The 25,519-nt window shown below is 40.6% G+C and overlaps 1 protein-coding gene across 1 annotated transcript in view; it reads left to right on the top strand.

Moving 5' to 3' along the window:
- Positions 1 to 24,341, top strand: part of cntn1a (contactin 1a) — a 72,375-nt gene extending 48,034 nt beyond the window's left edge. Inside the window, exons 10-24 of the mRNA XM_084734132.1 lie at positions 677 to 801; positions 1,948 to 2,065; positions 2,972 to 3,119; positions 4,612 to 4,739; positions 6,306 to 6,478; positions 8,517 to 8,640; positions 14,221 to 14,382; positions 14,698 to 14,847; positions 15,845 to 15,915; positions 17,097 to 17,328; positions 18,933 to 19,036; positions 19,378 to 19,567; positions 19,664 to 19,776; positions 19,854 to 20,007; positions 23,036 to 24,341. Of these exons, the coding sequence (XP_084590258.1) occupies positions 677 to 801; positions 1,948 to 2,065; positions 2,972 to 3,119; positions 4,612 to 4,739; positions 6,306 to 6,478; positions 8,517 to 8,640; positions 14,221 to 14,382; positions 14,698 to 14,847; positions 15,845 to 15,915; positions 17,097 to 17,328; positions 18,933 to 19,036; positions 19,378 to 19,567; positions 19,664 to 19,776; positions 19,854 to 20,007; positions 23,036 to 23,112 (2,069 nt within the window). The 3' untranslated portion in view covers positions 23,113 to 24,341. The remainder of the gene's footprint in view (positions 1 to 676; positions 802 to 1,947; positions 2,066 to 2,971; positions 3,120 to 4,611; positions 4,740 to 6,305; positions 6,479 to 8,516; positions 8,641 to 14,220; positions 14,383 to 14,697; positions 14,848 to 15,844; positions 15,916 to 17,096; positions 17,329 to 18,932; positions 19,037 to 19,377; positions 19,568 to 19,663; positions 19,777 to 19,853; positions 20,008 to 23,035) is intronic.
- The last annotated feature ends 1,178 nt before the right edge of the window (positions 24,342 to 25,519 follow it).

The following is a 25,519-nucleotide window of genomic DNA, read 5'->3' as shown; positions in this document are numbered from 1 at the left end:
CTTTCTTTTTGTTGCATGTTTGTGGAAATTTGAGAACATTACAGGAAACTTTATACTTATTGTCTTTAGTGTGGCAATCAGTCTTTTTAATTTAATTTCTTTCTTTTTAATTAGTTTCTCCCAAATGTTGAAATTTCTTGACAAGTGCATGCTAGTTGACTTCTGGAGAACATCAGTACCATCAAATTCTGTGCATCTAAACTCCCTGCCAAACAAAGAGATCGGATCTTCTCCCAACTCGTCTCTCCCAAACATTTTTGTCTCGCTTTTATTTGCTGTTGAAAATGTCAGAATTTTTGTCATCATGAATTGCTTTTTATTTAATCATCTTCTCATTTTTGTCAGCGAGAAAATGTTGTTGACAAAAACTGTGATGAAAGCTATTAGTTAACTAAATTAACACTGGGACAAAAGAAGTGTGCTGTGCGTCATGTTGTCCTTCTTCTTTTAAAAACACATTACAGGGAATATTTATCAGCTATATTTTCAGCCAAGCTCACTGTGTGGGGTAAATTCACCAGCCCTTTGTTCTTATCAGTGCCTAATACATTTCTCAGGTTTTTCCACACCTACTGTAATGCCTCAAGTATCACCCTGTGTCATATATTATTCAGCAGCTTTGTAGTTTCCTTACGTTTTCTTCAAACAGTGTATCTCTGGTTTTGCTCATTTGCAGCTTTTCCTGAGTGGGTGGAGCACATCAGCAGCATAGAGAAAGACCTCAGCAGCGATTACACCATGTCCTGCATAGCCAGCGGCAAACCTAAACCACGCATCCGTTGGCTGAGAGATGGACAACTGGTAATACTCAAACTCATAAGTTTTTTTTTATTGTCTTATAACAGGAGCAGTTTAGCTCAGCCTCATTGGCAGCTCTGCGAGTTCTCTCAGAATCTGTTCTCTGTGCAGCCCGGGGTTGTTACAGTAGCACAGCAGTGACAGGAAGCTGGCACTGCAGGTTTTCATCGTGTCAGGAAAAAGTACCTGTTGTTATTGAGCCGGCGCCAGCATGGGTTGTGTAACCCTCCATAGAAACAACTGTCATCAGGCCTGAAAAATACCCAGGAGAGGAGCAGGTGGAGTAGTGACAGCAGAGTGGGGGAGGATGTTTGATATATGTAGGTGGATACATCATTATGCACTAATGAAATCCTCTCCCAGCCATATTATCTAATTGACATCTCTCTCTGTGGATGTCAACAATCAACAGTTTGATCTTAATCCTTTGCTTAGTGATATAATTTTAAGTGATAGTAGTAATTAAATGCTCCAAATTTGGAAAAGCAGAGAAGAGTGCCAGCGTCAAAGCTGAGCAATGTACTACAGTGAATAGGGTCAACAGCAAAACATATTTAAGACATTTTAAAAGATCTCCACCCTAACAAAACCATATCAGTTTTAGTATATGCTAAGTTTACAATGTTTTCCTCATTTTCCGATTTACCTCACCATCAAACAGCCTTTTCCGATGTTATATAAGCCAAATATCGCTCTCTCCAACCAAACTCCATGGGAGAAATCAGTCATTTTGCCTTGCAGAACACAGGAGTTGCTGGTCTTCCACTGCCTCAGACAGTTATTTCTCCCATGGAGTCTGCTTGGATTGCTGCTGGATTGGAGAGAGAGACATTTGGCTGACATAACAGCGGTTTCCCCCTGGAAAAGGCTGTGCAAAGCAGTGAAAATATTCTAAATATAGCATACATGTGAACTGATAATGATGAAACTTTTTTTTAAGTGGCTAAAATACATTTTGCTGCTGCCCCTGTCCACAGCAGTGCATTGTGTAGCTTCTGTGCTGGTGGTCCACTCCAATATCTATCAATAAGTACCTCATGCAACCATACTGTACGTATGAACTAATATGAACTATCCCTTTAAATGACTGAAAATGCTGACATGATGAATGATGATATTTTAACTTCACACTCCTGTTATTCTCCACAGTTGGACAGGAAAGAGATGAGGTTCACCAGCTTGACGTTTGAGGATTCAGGGACATACCAGTGCATAGCAGAGAATCGCCATGGAATCATATATGCCAATGCGGAGCTGCGTGTGTTCGGTGAGTCATGCTTTTGCTACAGCCGCAGCACAAATAGCTGCATCAGAGATTTAAAGGTCACGTTTCAAGCTGACTAATTGGAGCTTATTAGGACGTACTGTGTGGAGTGCAATGTCAGGTTTTGTTCAGAAAACAGAACAGAGAACAGAAATTGAGAATATTTATGAAATTGGGCTTTGGTCATTCAGACTGGCACACACAATAGAGTGCTGCTGGGATGACTTGTTTTTGTTGGTCAGCTCAGACGTTAACGTCACTCTGGTTCTGTCCACATAAAGCCAGTGGGATTTTCCATTGGATTGTAGATTATAGCAGAAAATGAGCTTTGTGGCAAAACTAACGTTGATGATACTTACACCATTTTTTCAGCAAGATAATCTAAAGAAATGAACACTGTTTTTATCATTTTTGAAGCGTAAATGCAATCACCAGAACTAGCGCTCTAGTGATGATGTTTAATGTCTCCGATGACCTGTTTACACTGAGTAGTAGTTCTCAGTAGTTCTTAGAAATAAAGGCTCCAAAAGGGTTCTTCCTGAAGGGCTGAGGTTCTGCCCAGAACCATTTGCTTCTTAAGAAAGGATTTGTCAAGGGTTCTGTGTAAGGGTGCCACTGAGAACCCTGTTTTGAAGAAATAGTTTTTAAAGGATTAATCAAAACATGTATATCTCTGAAGCTTGTTTCAACCACTTACCTTAATTCGGGCATCTAACCAAAAACCCACTGACATTAATACAAAAGAACCGGAAGTGCTAATATGCTAACTCATTTCTGGGGTTTAGGACTCATTCCTGCACGCTCTAGATTTCAGATCTGTAGACTACACATTTTTATGAATGTAAAATGCCTCATAAATATATGCATGCCTGCAGTTTGTGATGAATAATCCACACCGTCCCTCCACAGCTTGTGCTCCCACGTTTGAACACAACCCAGTGAAGAGGGTCCTGGCAGCTAGAAACGGCCGGGTGGTGATCGAGTGTCGACCCAAAGCCGCCCCGAAACCTACCTTCTCCTGGAGCAAAGACACCGAGCTGCTCTCCAACTCTACCAGGTGAGCAGTCTCTTAATGAGGTGGCACACGTCCTCTGATCTGTAAATACTGCATGGATATGCATTCATTCAGACAGGCGGTTTATCATGGCACAGTTTTCCTTTTTAGTATTTAATGCAAATATTCATCGACCTTTTTCTGCGGCTGTGAGACACTTCTGGGTCATATTAGACAATTATCTGGATCTAGAGTCAGTCCCCTCGAGAGTAACAAGACACATTCACTACAGTGATTTGGGGGATCAAAATAAACTCTAGATCTCCTAAATCTGTGGTTCTCAACCTGGGGCTCGGGACTTCCAAAGGAAACGGTTTGTGAGATATTTTCTGGGACTTAGCAGATTTTCATGGAGTATAAAAAAAAAAATATATATATTGTTGGAAGCAGCCAAGAGCCAAAACGAGGCTCCCAGCAACATCAGTCCCATTATGACATTTAACATAAGCACTCAAAAATCAAAAACTAATGATTAAAACTATAAACCAGCCCAAAATAAACAGCAACTTTACATAAACCAGATTGTTCTTTTAACAAACTACTCAGTCCAGCACTAGGCATGATGGGAAATTGGGGAATATTTTTTATAACATCACCTGAGGCCAGTGGTATCATTTGCCTAAGAATAGATTTTATTGAGTGTGTTTGGAAGAGGATGGGATGTCTCAGACGCCAACCTGATTTTTCTGGGGGTCGTGACTTGAAAAGGTTGAGGACCACTGTCCTAAAAGTCTTAAAGGGATAGTTAGAACCTGCTGTTATATGAGACAAATATCACTTTCTCTTGTTCAGCCAGGCTCCTTTTGCAAAAACATTTATCATTTTACCTTGTAGAACATGGAGGCTATTGATCTACCGCTGCCTTGATCTGTTATTTGTATTATTGTGTGACTTTGGTCAGTCTGAACTAACCAAGGTCACACAATAACACAAAAACACAAACAAACTAGCCAGTTAATTAAGGTAGAATGTCTTGTGCTCCTCACTGACAAAACAAGTCTAATCTGTGAGCTGTGAGGATCTGTAAGACCCCCAACCCCCCCTACCCTACACACCCCCATACACCACAGTGGGACTCCTCACAGAGGAGGAGCAGCGTCCAAATTACTATGCAGCATATGCCTCACTAATACTCGCTATGGCGGCTGTCTGCGTGAGACAGGGTGTGGAGCAGTGACGGGGCAGCTGGCACGATGCTGTTTGTCATGCATGAATATGAAATATGCAGAGAAAAATTAATCAAATATTGTTGTCTTGCCTTTAGCATAATTTAATGTTGCGTCTTGAGGAGTAGTTTGAAGTTCACATAGTTTTTTTTTTTGTTTTGTAAAACCATGAATCCATTAGGGAACTGGTAAACATTCACTCTCATCATTTTTCATCATCCACGGAATAACACACGCTGGACTTTTGACCTTCATATTGTGCTGAATATTTTATATTATACAGCTCTTTCTTGCCAGCGTGTGAAGAATTCATTGTGGCTTCTCCTCAGGGTGTTCATCTGGGAAGACGGGAGCCTGGAGATCCTCAACGTGACGCGAGCAGACGAAGGAACGTACACCTGTTTTGCCGAGAACGACCGGGGCAAGGCCAACAGCACGGGCTCTCTGCTGGTTACAGGCGAGTTCCAGCTAATGATCTTAATTATTAACTGTCTTTATACTTCCTTTGTAGTAACAGTTGGCGACTGCTTTTGAATGATGTCGGTCTCTGCTGGCGATCGTCCCTGTCACTGTCAGTCCCAGCCCTGACCTCCAAATGTCTGCTGTTGTTGAATTATGGCCCTCTGAGCAGAGTGACAGTACACAGCCAACCGGTGGATATTCAGTCACTCCCTGAGGACTGAGGCGTGAGAGAATTCCTTTAGATCAGATGTGATGAGACAAGAGCTTTATACCTCACACTGTTCAATGAAAAATGAGGAGAGGACTTCAGCCATGAACTTGTTGAGATACTTTGATTGAATAGCAGATAATGGTGTTGATAGGATTTCGTTTTGCTTGTCATTTCTTTTCTCTAGACATGCAGTCTCAGCTGTCAAACAGTTTTAGTTTTTTACTGTTGAGCGGCAGTGGTGGTGGATCCACAGCTCTTTTCTGCCCTCTTCTGGACATCTGGGCACATTGAACAATTCTAACCACCGCTGTTTCCTCTGTAATGGTTTTGCAGCAGTGGTGCCAGGAGGTGATCTTTGGCATCTGTTCCACATCCATCTCTGCTGGTCTTAATTTTGGTTCTAGTGCTACAGTAGATTGGTTGATTGATCATGATTAAAGGGCTACTTCGGTGCACTTGTTGTACAGATACAGATAGAAAAGTTTGTACTGTATAAAGTTTCTCATTTTGATTAGCTGTGGTGGCAGTGGTCTTGATTTGGTGATCACCCACACCATGAACACGCTATACTTTAATATTGATTAATTAATAGTTGAGTCTTGAAACATCAGCCACAGTGCTGTGTAATGAGGTCTTTCTCTCTATTCAGTTATTTTTTGTGATCCAGCACCCGTCCCATTTGGTTCAGGGATGTGTGTGTCTTTCTCATCTGATCGGATCGGATCGGATCTGCAAGATCAAAATCTGCAGGAACCCAGAACAGATTTACCTACAGGGACATTAAAGCATATCTTACAATGCAAAATGTCAAAAAAAAGATTTTTTTTCCAGTTTCCCACAGCGCAAAGTGACATCTTCAAATTACTTCTTTTGTCCAACCAACGGTCCAAAAGAAGTCCAAGACTCTTTTTGGACTTTATTGTCAAATCCTTACAAAAGCTGGAATGTGCAAATGTTTGACATTTTGCTTGACAAATGACTAATTATCAAAAGAGTAATTAATTTTTTCACTTGACTAATTGATTAATTGTCTAGTCATTGCAGTCCTGCTGTTTACCGTGTCTGTCCGCTGACACTCCCTCTTTCATTTAAGTAATTTACCTGCATTTTTAAATCAATCAATCATAAATCAAGCTCTTTTCAATTTGTCCATGTCTACCAGTGTACTCAATTAGTGGCCAAAATCATTAGGGGCTAAATCTGGTCCTTTGATATTTCTAAAAATGAAAAAAGGTTTATGGTTGTTTATGTTGCGTTTTAGAAGACCATCATTTTATTAGTGGGCTAATTAGCCCCTTCATTGGCTATAACCATAAATAATTAAATAAGTCCTCATGTGTTTTTCCACAGAGTCCACAAAGATCACCTTGGCACCATCTAATTCTGACGTCAAAGTGGGTGAGAACGCCTGGATGCAGTGCGCCGCGTCACATGACTCCTCCCTGGACATCACCTTCATCTGGTCCCTGGACGGCCGCGTCATTGACCTGCACAAGGACAGTCAACATTATGAACGCACCCCGGTGAGACGACATGAGAGATGAACATAAATAATATTTAAGTTTAACTTGATAGCCTTAACTTTGCCACAACTGCCAAATCTGAGCTCTATCCTGGAGTTCATCCACTTCAAATCATATTTGAGGTCGGGCTCATGTCTGTAGTATTTTTATTGGAATACCTGGAATGGAAAAGTACAGCCTGCTTTAATGAATATGACTCTAAAAGCCATTTCACATTCCTTCCCTGAGTGGAATAGTGCATTGTATATCTGTTTAATAGCAATTTCCGCTAACATCCATTATTGTTGACATGACCTACTCTATTTCTCTGTGCTGCAGCTCTAACTGTGAGTTAGTGGTTAGCATTTCTCATTTGTCTCTCTGCCCGCTACGAAAACACCATATTATGATTGTGATTGATGGATCCCCATTTTTGTACACAAGGAGGATTTTCCCCTCGTAAAAACGGGGTCCAGTTCCATTTAATACTGTTTGTGTGGTATTAGCAAAGCCAGTTTGACTCTCAAACAGCGAGGTCAATGCAGTCATGTATTTTAAAGTCAATTTACGTGACGGTTTCTACAGTGAGAGTGCTGAGTAGCGCAAACACTAAGTGCAGCTTGACATTTCTTCACAGGAAAAGAGGTGATAGACCTTTAGCTGAAGCCCATGTTCAGTTTCCCTAATTGGATGCTCAGATATCTCAGTCCCTCTGGTTTTGCCGGATTACTTAAGTAATTGAAATAATGGGCTGCATGCAGGGAGTGATATATGAACAGATTTCCTCTTACATTAGTACCCACTGATTTCTGAGTTTCACCAGTGTTTTCATAGTTAAATTTAGATTATTATATGTTTTAGAGTAATTTTAATGGTTGATGAAATACTATTGGTCAATTGATCCCAGTTAAGACTATAAAAGGCAATTATACAGTAGATCTCCAACATGACCATGCCAGATGTACCTTCCAAAAGTGTGTCTGTAAATGCATCGCAGGAGGAGGCTTGAGTCTCCAGAGAATGAAGATTTTTCCTTAAATTGTGACGGTTTCTCAGAATTTCCCCTTAAAGTTAAGAGTAAGTCCTGGTTAAGATAAAACTTATTCACAAAGCATCTTAAGAAGAAAAAAGGGCTCCTAAGTTGAAAAACTGGAGGAGATTTAAGAGGATTAAGAGTTTCCTAAACAGAGGAGAAAATATCTGAAAGACAGAGGACGGAGAAACATTCTCCAACTGCTGAATGACAGTTAGTCAATGAAATGCTACAGATTAGGTTGTGCAGAGATAATGTTTGTGGTTGATCTTATTAGAGATGCACTGACATAATGATAATATTAAACTTTATTTGTACAGCATAATAATACATTTACTTATATAAGCACTTTAATAGGTACTCCACAAAAGAAAATGACACCAGACAAGGCATGCAAATCTCCTGGACAATGCAATAACACTGTAAGGCCATAAATGAAAGTGATCACAACACGAAGATATTTGAAAAAATTCAGCAATGCAGCAGTGACGAAAACCTGGGTCTGTTGCTGTCGTCAGCAGAGTGGTCACACAAATAATTACAGCACTTTCACAGTCCCATATTGTGATGCACTTCATTTCATTTCAGCTGGATGTCCACACCTTGCAGGCTCACAAAACGGCCCTAATGGAAATAATGAGCTCCCCTCTTTAATATCAAATCTATTAAGTACTAAAGATACCAGTATGATAAACAAACATAATCGAATAAATATAACAACTATCAGCTATATGTCTTAATAGAGACTAAATTCTATCAATTTTGCTGTCAACAACTTGATTTCTTTTATTTCTTCTTTTAACAGAAAATAAAGAGAAAATATTAGAGAACTTTAAGAGAAAGTTGCTGCATGAGACCCACTGTTTTCTTTCATTTTTCAAGAAGAGTTTCAGGCTGAGTGAGAAAATATCCAACATGATACTTTTGCTTTGACAAGCACACAGTGGGAAAGCTTTGCCTCATGATGTGTGATGCTTTTCTCACTCCTTAATTAACTGTTTTCTGTTGTGTTGTTTTGTTTTGCAGAACGGAAGCTCAAACGGCGAGCTGCTGATCAAAAACACCCAGCTGAAGCATGCTGGACGCTACACCTGCACTGCACAGACCCCCATCGACAACGTTACCGCCTCTGCTCACCTGGTTGTCAGGGGTAAGTCACACGTGGTGCAATAACAGTACACATAGGCAGACAGTGATATATATCTTACTGGGAGCGATGAACACACTATTCTCTGTCAAAGTTTTTGTTACACTTGTAGAAATAAGGTTTCCTACAGGTTCTCCCAGAACCATTTGCTTTGGGGGAACCAAAGGTTCTACCAGGAACTACAAAGAGTTCTCCTACGGGGATAGGCCAAGGAACCCTTTATGTTTGTAGTCAGCATCTTTATTTCTAAGGTATATGTTCCATGAGATGTTTCTGTACTTTGTGTTCCATCTGTGCTCTTCTCATTGGTTTGAAGTGGGTCAAAATGGTGATGTCATATACTTCCGTGCACCAATCAGGATTAAGTAACATTTGTGTCAAAATGTGATGACAGTCGGTGGACTGTTCAAAGCACACCCACACAGTCCTGATGAAGCAGATGAGCTGAATGTTAAATTGATAGTTTTTAAACTTAAATGATTGCTTTTTAATAATATTTAATGTAGGAATACTTAGGAGTTGAAACCAAATGTTCTTGTAGATTAATTCTTTAGAGCTTATTAAACTAAACTCAAGACTTTTTAAATAATTCCACAGTTCATCAGGCAGATATTCCTAAGTTACTCATTAAAATTTTCCCCAACTCTTTCTGTCAGGCCATTAATATACATCTAGAAAGTACATGTGTGTGTGAAACAAGACAGAAAAGACAGGGAGAGAGATAACACAAGTCCTGTATGTTCTCCAGCGCGTGTTTGGAGAGAAGAAAATCTCTCCAGAGTAACCAGACCATAGCCATTTTTGCCGGATAATCTGTCAACCCCGAGACTGCACATGAAAGAAAGTGAGAGAGAAAGCGCTGGAAGTAAAAAGCCTTGTGTCCTCATGCAGCAGACAGAGACACACACACACACACACACACACACACACACACACACACACACACACACACACACTTGGAGCACTAACTATCTACCACCCAGAAAAGGTCAGCCTAACTTCTCAGGCTGTCTGCTCAGAGATGATGCATTCAGATACCAATAACTTTATGTAAGTACAAAAAAAATTGCACATAAGTCAACTCAAGCGTATCTGCTGGTGCCTTGCCTTTAAATTACATTGTCTGACTGTGTGCTGGAAATGCAAACTGGGTCATAATTATCCAAAAAAAAAAAAAAATCTGCTCTGTCCTGCCAGGCAAACTTTCTCATTTTCCGTGACTCTTAATAAGAATCTGTTGCTGTGTTTGTATCAGTAGAAACAGTAGCAGAAGTTTATAGAGTGTCAGATTCCACTTCTCTTCATTTTAAAGGGATAGTTTGTATTATTTGATGTGGGGTTGTGTGAGGTTCATATCATATGCCATGTGTTATATTCAGAGTATTTCCAGTACTTTACCTTGCCTTTTCTGACGAGAAACCACTATTCTCTCTGAACCAACCAAACTCCATAAGAGAAATCAGTAATTTTACTTCACAGAATGTGGGAGTTGATGGTCTACTGATCCCTCAATCTGTTATCAGTCTCGATCGGTTTGTTTGTGTTATTCAATGACTTCAATAAATTGTCCTTTTAAAAGAACTCACTTAAAAGAACACAATGAAACTGAAGCAGTGGGAGACCAGAACTCTCGTCTGATTCGACTGATTTTGCCCATGGAGTTTGGTTGGTTTGGAGAGTGGCTTATAAAATGATGGCTTCCCATTGGAAAAGGCTGTCTGATAGTAAAGTAAAACTGTGAAAATATTCTAAATATAGCATACACTTTCACTGATATAATTTTTTTTAGGTGGACCCTTTTTAGGAGGCTAAAATGAGTTTTCCTCCTGACCCTGTCCACAGCAGTTCAGTGCTTAGCTTCTGTGCTGGTACTCCTCTCTGCTTCTCCAAACAAGGTGCATCTCAACAGGTGTCTACTGTAGGTAATACACTGACTATTGATTAGTAATTCAAATAACCCCACATCAAATAATACAAACAGTCCCTTTAACTGAATGAAGTGGTGCTTTTATAGAGCAGTGACACCTGTTGGCATAACAGCACCTACTATACTCATGGGAGTTAGTTGTGTAATGCCATGCGATGAGTAACCGATGACTAAAGTGTGTAGAACATCACAGATTGCTATCTCTTACCACAATATTTTGATTCGGAGCGCTGCTGATTTCGGGACTTGTTCTTCCAGCCGCATGCAGATATCAACATGCACAAACTAAAACCTGACAAACATCTAAAGCACTCTGTCTGTCATTTACTGTATTTCACCTCCTGGATGATTCATCAGGCTTTGTTTTCACCCTTCACTTCCTGATGAGTGAGAGCTTGCCTTACAGCCCTCCCCTTGGCTTCTGAAACAGGCCCAGTGTTGGCGGACAAAGGGTCTCTTCAGATAGGAACCCAAGAACTCTTAGCAGCGATCTGGTTGCCAGTGATCCCTGCTGTGCCCTGGGTGTGCTGCCACCGCCGCTGCTCTCTGAGCAGGTGTTGACAGATGTCCAGGTGAACGCACAGCGGCCGACTGTGACGTTTCCCCCTGAGTGGAACCAAAACACAGGCCCTGGGCTGCTCCTAATGGAGTGCCAAATGCCAGCGGTCCGGGGCGCAGCGAGGGAGAGATGAAAGACAGCCATTTATCACAGCAGATGAGGAAGCAGATCTGCTTCAGGAGATTGTCCGACCTAAAAACACAACTCTGCACCTGTAGTTTGTTATTAGTAGGGATTTCAGATAGGGAGAAGAGCTGTTTTCATATGATGGGTGTGTGTGTTATTGTAGCGTAATGTTACAGTCCTGCCTGTTGAATTGAGTGTTGAAATGTGGCTGTGAATTAAGTAAACTATTCATAAACTTTAGAGTACATCAGTTAGCAGTGAAACACATTTTCCGTGTGAGGAATTAAAGAAATTGGAACTTGGTATTATATCCTTTATTTAAAGAGGACGAATCCTCATTGAGATTAAAATCACTTTTTCAAGAGTGACCCTGCCAAGAGAGCAGCATAAAACATTGTTATCCAAGTTATCCAATTAATGTGGAATACAAGGTCAAAGACAAAAACAGTGCAAACAGGTGCTATCTCTAACATGATCCTTTAAAATCAAATTCCCCCACTCAGCTCTGGCAATTTCAGGTCCTTCTGTAAATCTTTCCAGCATGAAGGGGCAGCATAATTAAACCTTTTTTGCTAAGTCCTCTTCTCATTCTCGTGACATGACTGCTATCCTGGCCTTCCAAAGAAAGTTTTGTTTTTGTTCTGTTTACTAAGACTGGATTACTCCCAAATGGATGCACACATGGACAGCTGCAGGCACCACAGATGCACCGAGTGCTTCCAGTAGTTGTCCAATTAACACCACACTTCATTCATTTTATATATAAATCCACTGTATTTGTGTGTGCATGAAGACACCATCTCCACATTCGTTGCCCTCCAAATAAGATGTGCTGCACAGAATCTTGAACACGGTGGCCTGCTGGCCGGGGGCTGGAGGAGCACACGACCTGGCTGCACCTGCTGCACCCCCGACAGAGAAACCTCTCCAATCATGCTCAAATGGATCCATGTCTGTCAGAAAGTTTGTTTTATTTTTCCTGTCTTTCTGTTGGCATTGGCTTTTCATTTCTTTTCTTCTTTTCTCTGAGTGGTTTGTTGCTTTGTGATTTGCACACAGCACTTAAAGCTAGTTTAAGGAGTTTTAACTGGCTATGAAACACTCAGTTTAATACTGGTGCCTCTATATGACCTACATTAGCAACAAGTTGGCTATTTCTATAAAGTTCTTCTTAATTCCTGTTACCGGGTCAGATCCTCTGTGAAATCAGATGAAACAAGCCTGTGTTTACATTTTCCCAGATGCAGCTGCAGTGAGTAGTGCGTTAGCCAGTTAAAAAGAAGCAGGCGGAGACTTTTACATAGAGAATTGTATTTTTGACTGGGGTTTTTGGGGGTCAGTTTGTGGTTATCATGGTGGAAACACGACTGCTTTTGTCCATGAGGCCTGCAAAATAACCGAAATATGAGAGGTCCTTGTAGTAGCTTTAAGTCAGCTGCCCTTATGTGGATTTATTGGGGCATTTCTATTTGCTAATCGCAAATTTCTGGACACACACATCGAATTTAAGATCAAACACAATTCATCAGCATGCTCAGGTGGGTAACAGAACATATTTGGCTCTCACCACACGTTTCTTGAATCCCCTACAGAATTTTCTTATTTTGCTCTTACTGCTTTATGCAATAACAGATATAAGAGAAATATAAGAAAATATTCATGTATAAGGCCCATTGTGCTAAACATCCACATGACACAGTGCTGTACATACATGGAATACAGTACTCCACCATTGAATTGTATTTTTTTTTTTAAATGTAGATTTTGCACTGCTTAGCTTTCTGTCCTGACTCTTAGAGGAGAGGGGAAGCTTTAGGGCTGTCCAGCTTCAGCTGTCTAATCGCCTTACTTGTCTCGGCTCATATTCATGACTTGGAAAAAGTAAATCCTGGCTGATTTCTCAGGCTGTGGGTTGGGAGGCTCACCCTGACGCAGTCTGGGTTTTCTATTAGGCCATTTTTATATTCCAGAAGAAGAATCAAGGGGAGCAGGAGGACCAAGAGAAACATTGGATTCAAAGCTTTTTTTCATAAGCCTCAGTTCATATATGTCAATGGGCTCTAAGCTCTAATACGTTAATCCATCAGTCTTTGCTGATGTCTTTTAAAGAAGAGAGGAAATGTAAGGGCTTTGATGTGCTGTGTTTCATATACATCAAACACTTATCTCTTTGGAGACTGGTGTTGAAGTATAAAGTTGTTAAAAAGCTCAGGGCTTCTGCCAAGAATTTCCCCATGAGCTTGAATAAAGATAAAGCTCTTTCAAAAACACTATACCCTCTTTCTGTCTGTCTACAATGTGAGAGCAAGAAGGATGTTCACGATCTGCCTGAGGGACAAGTCACCGTGGACACTGGAGGGACTTTAACCGTCACTCTTAGAAATAAGGGTTCCAAAAGGTTGCTTGCTAAAACGCTGTAGCTCTACCCAGAACCATTTACTTCTGGAGAACCTTTTTTGAAGAAAGGGTTTGTCAAGAGTTCTTTGTAAGAACGAGGGCTCCATTAAGAACCCTTTTCAAGAATTCGAGAGGAGATATCTTTGGGAAGTATCATAGGCAACCGGACTTCGCTTGAGGTTCTTGAAGATGTTTCATCTCTCATCCGAGAGGCTTATTCAGTTCTGAAGAAGTTCTAAAGACCTGAAAACGTCTTGGCTTCAGTCTTTAAGAACCGTAAGCAAAGTCCAGAGTTCTTGAAGGATTGTTGAAAGCCTTCCAAACAAAAAAAAAAAATGAAATATGGAATATAAAAAACCCTAGGTGGGTTTTTGTTGGCACCCTCAAAAGGTGGAAAACCCAAGAAGCCCAAGAACCCTTTATGGTTCTACTTAACAACCTTATTTCTACGAGTGTTGTGAACTTAAGGCGAAGGGACAGTGTCACCAACTGGGATAACTGTGCAGCCGCACTTATATTCATCACCCATGGAGCAGCACTTTTAACTTGCCTCTCGTTCTCTTCTTTACCCCAGGTCCCCCCGGTGCCCCAGGTGGGGTGCGAGTGATGAATAAAACTGACAAGAGTGTAATGTTGCAGTGGAGCCGCGGAGCAGACAACCACAGCCCCATCTCCAAATATACCGTCGAGTACAGGGACTCCTTCTCAAAGGATGTCTGGAAGACTGCCACGACATGTGAGCGACTCCAGCGCACTCGTTGGTCAAATAAACACTGCTACCTTAACGCTGAGCTGGCTCTGGTGTTACAATAATTAGGGCCATGCCACATAGTGATACTGTAGCCCTACATGATGGTTAATGTCTCTTAAAGATGGCTACAATATAATTAAGTCATCCCTCAGGGGCTTAAAACGTAGGAACATTTTCCAAAAATGGAACTTCTTTGTTGCTTTAAGGATATTTTTGTTAAATTATATAATACTTTAACACACCATGTTATAGCACTGACATTTTGTCATCATTAAATTAAATCTGTGCATTTCTCTGTAGCTCCTCCAGATGTAGAGGGTAATGAAGAGATGGCCACAGTGGTTGATTTGTCCCCCTGGACAGAGTACGAGTTCAGGGTCATTGCCACCAACACCCTGGGGACAGGAGAGCCGAGCAGCCCGTCACCGAAAGACAGAACTCTGGAATCGGGTAAGATCATGTCCGGACACACAAGATTTATGGGTTGCACTTTATTCTACAGTTTTAAGATGTAACAAGCTGCAGTTTGTGTCAAGCAGACAAAAACTAGAAACAGTAGACTGTATCAAACATTTAAGTAGACTTTGTTAGAGGGCAATTAAGGACACCTTACAACAGAACTGTACTGTAAACTAAAGTGTATTATTTTCCACTTTTAGACCAATATTAGACATTATTAGAGGGTAATTTAGGAACACATTACAGAAGAACTAGAGCTACAGTTGCATTTTTTTACAGCTCCAGTTCTGTTGTAATGTGTCCCTAGGGAGATGATAATGATGCAAAACACTCTAATTAAGGGTGCAATAAAGAACACATTTCTAGTTTTTATCTAATGTGATTTAAAAATGTGGGTTGTTACGTCTTGTTGGTAAAATGAAGTGTGACCGATTTATGGTATGAAGACTAGTAACTTGAAAGGTCATGGAAATGTGGTCCCTGCTGTCCAGCTTTCCGTTCTGATATTTATTCTTCATCATTCTATTATGGCACTGTTTACGTATGTTAAGTGTCGCTGTAGCAATGAGTCAGCAGAAATCCCATCAAGCTGTACTTCCTACAGCAAAAGCATGCTGCCAAACTCACCACAAACCTCAACAAATGAGCACTTTGCTGAAACTGTATACTGAAATTCAATTATAAAATGGAAATCACAGGCCTACAGTAACCTCTCTTAAAAAAACAACCATCGTTCGAGCGTGAGCTACTGGACTCGAGGCAGAACAAGAGAACTTTTGCCTCTCTGTCTCCTTCAGTGGCACGGCTCCCACGTTGGCATTAAGGTGTTGCATTTGGCACAGGAGAAGACATCGATACGGTATTTGCAGAGGAAGGATGTTTCAGTACTGCTGCCAGGGATAGGTTACACAGCCTGTGTGGGTTGGCGTTGTTTGTGTGGATTCTTAGCATGTGGGCTCAGAGTTTTGCTCTTGCTGTCTCATTGTAGTTCCTGTGGTGGCGCCCTCGGACGTCGGCGGGGGTGGAGGGACTAGCAGAGAGTTGACCATCACGTGGACGGTATGTCTGGACTTTCCACTGGGCCCAAAGGGGAAACAGGTCATAACACCATGCAAAGGCTCACAGAAAGGATGCTCATGACACTGATGCAATGCATAAAGATCTTTTTTTTTTTTCTATAACATCCTTTTGCGTGAAAATGTTAGAAGTTTATCAAATGATTTTAAAAATATGGCACAGAAAGACCACCTAATGTTTGTAAAATTATTTTTTTAGAGACATTTAAAGGAGCTGTAAGTGACATTCACTGCCACTAGAGGTTGCAATACAATTATGCGATTTGGTTATTAAATAAAGTTTTTGGGGGAAAGTCAGCATCATCTGAACACATACTGCTTTTGTGATCAGGGGACATTTTGGGTCCAGTTACCAATAGAGGTTCTGGAAACTCAGATCAAACCAGGCATTGTTTATCAAATATGGATCAAGATTCTACATCTGATGAGGCTGAATGTTGTATGTTACATATTTATATAAAGTCAAATATCTATTTGTTTTGAAAGACAATGTTGTACATCAACAGATCAAACGTGGCAGGAAACTGTCAAACTTCAGGGCAGCACAACATAAAACATGAAGGAACTGATGAATGAGCACTGGCTAATCTTATATTTAATATCAAATAATACAATCAGTATCTACAAAAATCAATGACTGGACTGAATTACTGTCCTCCATTTCCCTGCTGCAGCCGTTGATAAATTAGCTCTCAGGGGTAAATCATTTTTTGCTTGCTTGGCTTAGACACTGTTGTTCAGTTCCCAGACAGCTGGAAGACGAGGCGATGTTTTAGAGGTTAGCAGTGCCTGATGCAGACAGGTCTTACTGGACATATGGTGTGACAAAAAAGCCACTCTGCCAACAGAGGAAATGGGGCGTGAGGACAGACAGAGAGAGACGAGCCAGCAAAGTGTCACAACTCTTTGTAGTTCACTCATAGACTGGAGTCTTTTTAATGAAATGTATGCTGTTATAAAATGAAATAAATGTGCTAACTAGAACCTTATGGTTTGTCGGCTAGAACATTTTATAAAGGTTCGACTTGGATCAAGGCTTCCACCTTGAACCCAACACAAAGTTCCACTAAGAGCCCCCTATGGGCCCTTTTCTACCAAATAAGCTCTGGTCTATATACATAATGCAAAAACATTAACGTAATTCTTTGATGTTTCTGTCACCAGCCTGTACAACCACAGTACTATTATGGGCCTAACTTTGGCTACATCGTGGCCTTTAAACCACAGCATGGAAACGAGTGGATGAAGGTGACAGTAGCCGACCCCCAGGCCAACCGCTACGTCCACAAAGCCTCCATTCCTCCATCAACAGAGTTTCAAGTCAAAGTGAAAGCGTTCAACAGCCAAGGAGAGGGACCCTTCAGCCTAACAGCTGTCGTTTATTCTGCACAGGATGGTGAGCACTGAAGAGATTCACAGCTCTCAACACTGAAGCATATAAGGAAAAATGTGCCAAAGTGATCTGAAAACGATGTCACAGATCAACACGGTCCTGTTTTCTCAGCATCGCAGAGAATGATGAGGAGTTCTTCAATATGCCAACACTCTGCTATTTCAATCTGTCAGTGTCAGCTACTTATCACTACCAGGGTTTTCAATGGAGTTGGACCCATTTAATAGGAGTTCTCATGTATAGTTGTGAGGAATTTTAATACCCCTTGAAAGTGAAGCCATCTTCCCGTCGCTCTCTCTTTCCTTGCGGGGGGATTATCATGATCTATGTAGCATGAACCAGAAAGCTGATAATTCGCCCAAGGATGCAAAGCATTTAGCCTAGTTATTAACTTCCACTGACAGACAGTTGAGATAACCACCGGCAACCCAGACACGATGGGTTGCGGAGATGCCCCGTTGCCATGGTAACCCATTTTGGGAACCGTTGGCGTGTCTGTTATTTTATAGCTAAGCCTGCAAAGCGCTCTGCCTCCAGGGGTGTGGCCATGTGTATTTTTGTGCACGGCACGGTAATGTTTCTGTGTGTTTGTTTGTGTGCAACACGGCGACAGAATGTGATGGGTTGTTGGTTCAAGGCTCAGCATGGCAATTTAACATTCAAGGACAGCTTCCTGGCAGGGGCAGAGTACACACAGAGTATAACTGGCCCGTAAGTCATAGAAAAGTGTCCAGTGAAGGGACGTGTGCCAAGAGAGATTTCTGTCACTTCACTTGTTCCTCTCAGTGACTGATTTGCATCACTAAATGATTCTTAGGCACCACTTAAAGAAAAATGAGTTAGTAAGGCCAACAGACACAGGTGTGGTGAACAAGCAGCAAACTATACACATACCTTTTTAAGTGGTCAGTATTTCTGCACTTTTGGGAAGTGGTTGAGAAAATATCAAATTAGAATTGTCTTTGAGTTAAAAGAACCACAAAAAATAGATTTTTTTTATTAATATTCTAAGGAAGAATGGAAAAAAGAAAACAAGGCAAAACCTGTTGACTCTTTAACATACTGCATGTGACAGCTATGAAGCGGGTAACAAGAACATGGAAACAAAATAGAAAAATCAATCTTTACAATCAGGGATGACATAAAAAACATAAGATCTGCCCTAAAGGTAGACTTGGCACAATGTCTCATAATATTAATCTAGTCAGAGATTTGCAATATCATTGCAATTGTGATTTGTTTTGTTTTGTTTTGCTTTTTTGTTTTTCCATTTCTTTTTTCACTATGATTAAGTTTGCATTGGATCGTTTTTGGCTCTTAATTTATTAATTTAACTTGTAAATGTGCAGTGTACTCAAAAGAAACGATTGCCTGGAGGCATGAACTCTTAAGCATTCCAATAAAAAAATGAAAAAAAAAAAATAGACACAGACAACAGCTGGATAGGAAATGGTCAGGGTCGGTATCAAACTTAATATTTTCATACACACACAGATAAACTATGTGGGAGTTTTTTGTGTGTGTGATTAAAAAAAATGACCTCCGAAGGACAAACGGTTCCTTTACTTGAACCTATGTACCAAACTGTGCTCTGTGTTTCTCCTCAGCTCCATCTGAAGCTCCTGACAGTGTTGACGGCAAAGCTCTCTCAGCCACAGAGGCCAGCGTCACGTGGCTGCCTCTCTCACAGGGAAACGTAGATGGATACCAGGTCAGTAGAAGCTTTTAGCGAGACGTGCGTTTGCTCATTGCATTGTAGTGCCTGATGAACAAAAGTTATCACCTCGTCTATATCAGCTGTGTTACACACAAAACAACACACTGATTTGATGTAATATCAGGTTATCGGGAACCACTATATTTGTGACAAAAACACTATTTTTCCAGGTACTTTTCCTTGAAAATTTGTGACTTTATAATCTTAGAGAATATCCCATGTTTTTTCCTCATAACTTTAAGAGTTTTTTCTTGGAATATTTCCCCCCTTCACTGCTCTGTTTTTGTTTCTTTTTGTTTTTGTTTCCATCTCCCCCGTGCCCCTGTGTGTCCCAGATAAAGTACTGGAGGGCTCATGAAAATGGTGACAGGGGGGCTCAGAGGGTGGTGGTATCCAGCAAGGAGAACCACACCAGGCTGGAGGGCATGAAGCCCGACTCCCTCTATGTTATTGAGGTCCGGGGCTACAACTCTGCGGGATACGGGCCGCCCAGTCAGCACCTCCAGATCCACACCAAGAAACCCCGTATGTCGTGCTTTGAAGCAGCTCAGACCCGTGTGGAGTTCCTGTTCACAAAATCTATATTAATATAATTGTTATGCATTTTGTGTCTTTCGCCAGCTCCAAGTCAAGCCCCCAGAATAACTGGCAAAAAGTTTAAAGGCGCTAATATATATATCACCTGGGAAACTGTGGAATCACTGGCTAACGAGTCATCGATAGATGGTTACAAAGTGAGTACACATCTACATTTACTTTGATACGGAATCAATTCTTACATTTCTTACACCTCGTGTGTGTGTTTACCCAGGTGTTGTACAGGCAGCAGGGGCACTCCACAGGCACGCTGTACACAACCAGTAAACGGTACATAGAGATTCCCATTCGAAACGGGATTTACGTGGTGGAGGTCCGGGCGCACTCAGAGGGGGGAGACGGGGCTGTCGCAAAAATCCAAGTCACAGGTAACAGACACACGCCACTACACAATTCTGAATAATCTAGTATCAAAGGGATATTATTGTCTTAGGTATTCTTAAGTCAAAAGACATTTTATTAAATAACTACCACACTTATAAGAGATTACAGGGAAATATATGAAGAAATGTTTTAAAATGAAAAATGTTAAAGCAGGAAACAGTTAATTGTGAGATGGAGTTGTCATGGTACAAATAATACTGGTAAAATGATTTGTTATTAGGTCTAGGACAGAGGTTTTCAAAGTCTGAGACTGTTGGCTTCCCCTCAGACAAAGCTTGGAAAAATCTTGATTTCTCTCATTTCCTGGATGTCTATGGGATCATGATGTTATCTGATCCCACAGACACTCAACAGCTGAGCCAAGATAATATTGCTGTTCGACATAACTTGTTAAGTTGACATAAAGTGGGCAAAACAGTAAAATTCCCCAATACCGTATCTCTAAACTCTCTCTTTAACCAGATCACACACATTTAGTCTATTCTATGTGATCTCCTTTTGATAATTCATGTGATAACTAACGTAATTTGCATTTACATTCACTGAGCCTCCCCTGACGCTGTTTGGAGCCCCTCAACCTCTGGTCTAGGAGATTTAACTGAAGCTCTGGTGAGCAATCTTTCCCCGATCGCTCCTCTCGCCTCCCTGCAACGTTGCTCACTTGACTGGGAGGTTTGAGCCAGAATCCCAGCTGAGCTCGCACCAACAAGGATTCATTTTTAAACCAGATGAAATCATGGTTTACTTTTAAATTATGTTACACCAAACTTAAAAACTGCCTTAAAAACCTACATTTTAACTTCATTTTGGTTTGTGCTTTAGATTAACAAATAGATGCAGACAGAGAGTAAATCAAAATGCATTGGGGATACGGATAAGGGTGATGATTCATTGTTTCAACACTCTCAATAAAGGATTGTGCTCTCAGCAGCACGTTCCTCTTTCCACTCTTCGCCTTTTGATGTCTGCTCTCAGACAGCCAGTCAAACCTGCCTGCGCGTGACCGTGAAATTATTTATCTTTTAATTCATTTTTTTTATTGTGTTTTTATAATGCATCAGTTGAATTCTGTCTATTTAGAGGTGAATACACTGAGCATGTTTTATTCACAGTAACACAACTTTATTTATGTATCAAGTAGAGACATGCAGAGAAATCCAGTTGAACGCAGTGCTGTTGGGCTTTCACACACTGTCTTATTTATACCTGTACACCACAAAACTTTTTTCTTTCAAAAGAAAATGTTAAAACCGTTTGAAAATTGGCACGGACACCACAGTATAGTTAATGACTGTCTTTCACTCAGTAAAACATATTTGGAAAAAAAGGAAAACATTAAAAAGAATATTAGAATTATTGGTATTTTCAGTGTTTTTCAGGCACAAAAAGTTAAGTTTTTTTCAACCTAGAACTGTTCCATAATAGTATTTTGACTAGTTGTGACTAAAGACTCATACATTTTTAGTGACATCTGTATCATTTTTGGTTGTATGTTGGGTTCCTGGCAGCTTTATTGCACTTTTAAGTAATTACTGACAAAATGAGATATCAAACTTGCAGCTAAAAAAAGAGAGGCTGTGCATGGGGAATCAAGTTTAAAAGGTTTTAAACAAAGACAAAAATGAATGCATAGAAAGTCTGCAACATGAGCCAAAATCAACCTCGACTCTTCTTTTTAGTAAACACGTATCCTCACTCTTAGAGTGGGAGGCAGAAAACCTGTTAATGCTTTATGACAAAGGCACTAATTTAGAAGAATGACTCTTCCTTCAGTGGTGTTTTCTGTTAGATGAACACTGACATTGAATTTAATGACTGAGAGTAATCTCTTGAGAAAAATACAATTTTATGCACCCAGGTTTAGTTTTGCATGATTTTAATAAATATAAAGAAAGCCGTCGGTTATCTCATCGCAGTTTAAATCCATAGTGCTGAGGTGACACACTGTGACTGCTCAATCCTGGCCTGCCATTTGCTGGTGAGATTAAACCAGGTTCAAAGTTGGCGGTAGGTTATCATTTGTCAAAGCTCGAGGGTTCCCATGGGCAGACGCAGAGCTGTCACTTCAGGTTTCATACCTTCGATTGGAGGGCTGAGATGGGAAACTTTACGGTCCGTGACTAAAGCCCTGATAGCCCGCTGACTGGATCCCCTCACTGGCTGATGGACTGACAGGTAGGCTTGCTGGATAGAGGAGACCTTAAGCCTCTGTAATTGATCTTGATGAGTAGAGGAAACCCCTCCTGTGGTTCTCCCTTATCCCTTATCGTTCAGTCCAGACCCACCTGACAGCTTGATTTCACAGACCCGGGAATTTAAGCCGCTGGGGGATTTCAAATGCAGTGCATTGACAAATGGAGGGGGCATTTAAGGTGATCTCCACACAGATGGGGTGTAATATCACACGTCGCACAGCAAATATCATCTTTAGTTTGATGGATGAGAGCTGGACTCTCAAGGGACGTGTATGTTTTTCCTCAAATTAGCAGCAAATTTGCCTGCCAGTCCAGTTTTTTTGAGGGGGAAATTGTGTATTTTTTGGGTTATATCAAGATACAAACAGGTTTTATTGTAAGTCCTGTGAGAATCTTTACACTATCACTCCAAGCCTTCTGTAAAACTTAAAAGGTGTCCATCAATCGTCCATAACGGCTTATCCTGACGGGTCGCAGGGGGCTGGAGCCTGTCCCAGCTGACACTGGGTGAGAGGCAGGGTACACCATGAACAAGTCACCAATTCATCACAGGGGTGACAAACAACCACTCATGCTCACGTTCACACCTCTGTGCAATTTAGAGTCATCAGTTAACCTGTTATGCTGCGTGTCTTTGAACTGTGGGAGGAAGTTTAAATGGACTGTCGACTTGGAGTACTTTTTGCAAAACTTGACGTAGAAGGGAATAAATGAAGGACAAGAATATACAGTATAACAATGATTTGCCACTGAGAACTGACAGTTCAGTTATTTTTCAAGAAAAAACTTACACACTTTGTGTGTGTGTGTCTCTCAGGTGGAGGTCCTGTGGTCGCCCAGTCTCTCAGCATACTCCCCCTGCTCCTGGTGGCTCTCCTCTGCCTGAACCTCTGAATGTAGCGCCATCTTTTGTCTTCACTTCCCGTGAAGGAGACTCTTGGTTGACGCCTATAAGGACTTTGGGACTCTTTCCACAAACGTTCGGTTCCACCTTATAACCCGGGACGTCATATTCCAACTCTTCCCCTCTGGAATATGTTTGTGGAAACAGACACAGAGAAATGGAAAAAAAAAAATTGGAAATGGACAAAGACATCCCTTATTTATCCACAAAAAGCCTCTTTGGAGGAGTGTCAAAGGAGTTCTGTCAACTTTTTAAATATGCCTTATATAAATGACTGCACTTATCTTTCACAATAACTGTTTTAAAATGGATCATGAGTGAAAGTGTGAAGATTACACTTTGCATAGGTTGGCTGTTACGTCTTTTTACATCATGAAGCCGACCTTTCTTAAAAAAGGCCGTGTTCATTCAGAAATGTAGGCTTCATTTGATCTGTGATATTTTGGAAAATCTATCCTACAGTGCATTCCATAGTATAAGGTAAACAAGTAGCTGTGAAGGATAAGTGTATGAGTTTATAAAAATGTCTTTATGTCTTTCTTTACTTGCAGTTCAGTGGCATTTTCTTCGATTTTCTTTTTAAAATGAAGCACACCCTTTGTTACAGAGATACAGTCAAAGCAAATCTCATTAATCATTTTTATTAACAAACATCATAGTGGAAGAAAAGAGCAATTTATGTCATGCTGAAATAATATATCCAATAATTGATATGTTTTTTTTTTCTATTTAATATACTATGGATGAGAAAAATAGATTTTTGACCTGCAATCAATGCTTACTTCCAAATCATAACATGAGCTCTATTAATAGAATACCACTTTCAAATTGTGTGCATGTTGACTTTGTTACATGGAGGAAAAAGGTTGAAATGGTTTGAAAGCGTTTGGGAGTTTAGACACATGGATCCATATCCGAAAAGCAGAATGTAAAGCAAAACCATCCAAACACGAAGTGAACTGAACAACATATCAGACGTGCAGTTCAAAGCTGCGGCAAACATCGTGTGACAGCTGTGATTCTGATTGTTTGCCACCTCTGGTTTATATTTGTACAACTGTGCAGTGATCAAGGCTTTGCCACAACATCCGGGTCAACATTTAGACTGAGAACTGCTCCGTGTTTTGTGAACTAAACCTAAACTAAAAAAAAAGCTCTTTTTGTTTTGACTGTATCATTAGGACCTCAGTGGTACCCGCTGGTGCTTTGTAAAGAATGTTTGCATTTTTATTTTGTGTAAACCAAGGAAACTAAAACTGAAGAAAGGAACATTGCATCACTATCACTCTGCTCCAGACTTCGGTACCAGTTATATTGAACTTTCCAAAGTCCTGCCACTTTTTACTCTGTGCTCCAATAACAGTTTAGCAAGTCTGGTACCCGGTGGATCCTTGATCAGCTTTGTTTCAACTGTTTCTTGTACTGAGATATGCCATGTGCAAGGCTGAAACACAAATTTCAAAGACAGGTGAAAGATGTTGCTGGGGTACCTGTAAAAGAGGCATATAGTCACATCCTAAATTAGCTAATGTTAACAAACACTCGAGTATAGTTGATGTAGATTAGCTAGCTAGTTGTTAACATTAACAATGAGATGTAACACACTAGCGAGCACCTGATTGGCTAAAGTTTTTCTACAAAGCAAAAAATAGCTCACTAGCTAGCTAAATGTTGATGTAGATTAGCCGTAGATTTATTGTATGAACTAGATACAACGAGCATATTCAGTCCAGTGAGAATTGTCCGAATGGCGCATATGCCAAAAAAGCTCTTGAGCTTCCATGTTTACTTCCCAGTCATACGACCCACTGAATGTGCACAGTAGTGTTTCCCCTCTTGCCCCGTCTGTAATTCCCACTCAGCCCATAGGTTTTACATTGCGGTGACATGACGGATTTTTAAGTAACTGTTCTCGGCTCAAAGAAATTTTTACAAACATAAAGACTCCACAGATCAAATGTTAGTAATAGAAAGAGTCAAAACTGAACTTGTTTGCAGTTTTACATATCTTTATCTTTTTTTAAATGGTAGCATATGGGAGGAAATGCTTTTTTCACTGGAACGTTGGAAAAAATGGATGCAAGACTATGCAGTAATGCCCTATCTAGTTGATTATAATACATCTATGAGATCATGTAACTGATTGACTGTAACTATACTGTATGCCTCTGTGTTGCTTTTATAGGTCCTCCAGCAATATTTTTAACCATCTTCAAAACAAACTTTTCTTTTTGACATAGATGACAGAAGATCTAAGTAGTATATGTGAAACAGGAAAGGAAAAAGTTGACCAAAGATCCAAAAGGGGTGGGACTTAAGAAGGGTCAAGTGAGGCTAATGGGAGATCCAATGTCAGTCATGCTGTTTGGATACCAGCAGCGAAATACACAAATGCTC

Source organism: Lutjanus erythropterus, chromosome 13 (genome assembly GCF_056507025.1).
Source record: "Lutjanus erythropterus isolate fLutEry1 chromosome 13, fLutEry1.hap2, whole genome shotgun sequence".
NCBI classification, from domain to species: domain Eukaryota; kingdom Metazoa; phylum Chordata; class Actinopteri; order Lutjaniformes; family Lutjanidae; genus Lutjanus; species Lutjanus erythropterus.
The sequence above is the reverse complement of the archived record's forward strand: the minus strand, read 5'-3'. Positions and strand labels throughout refer to the sequence as shown.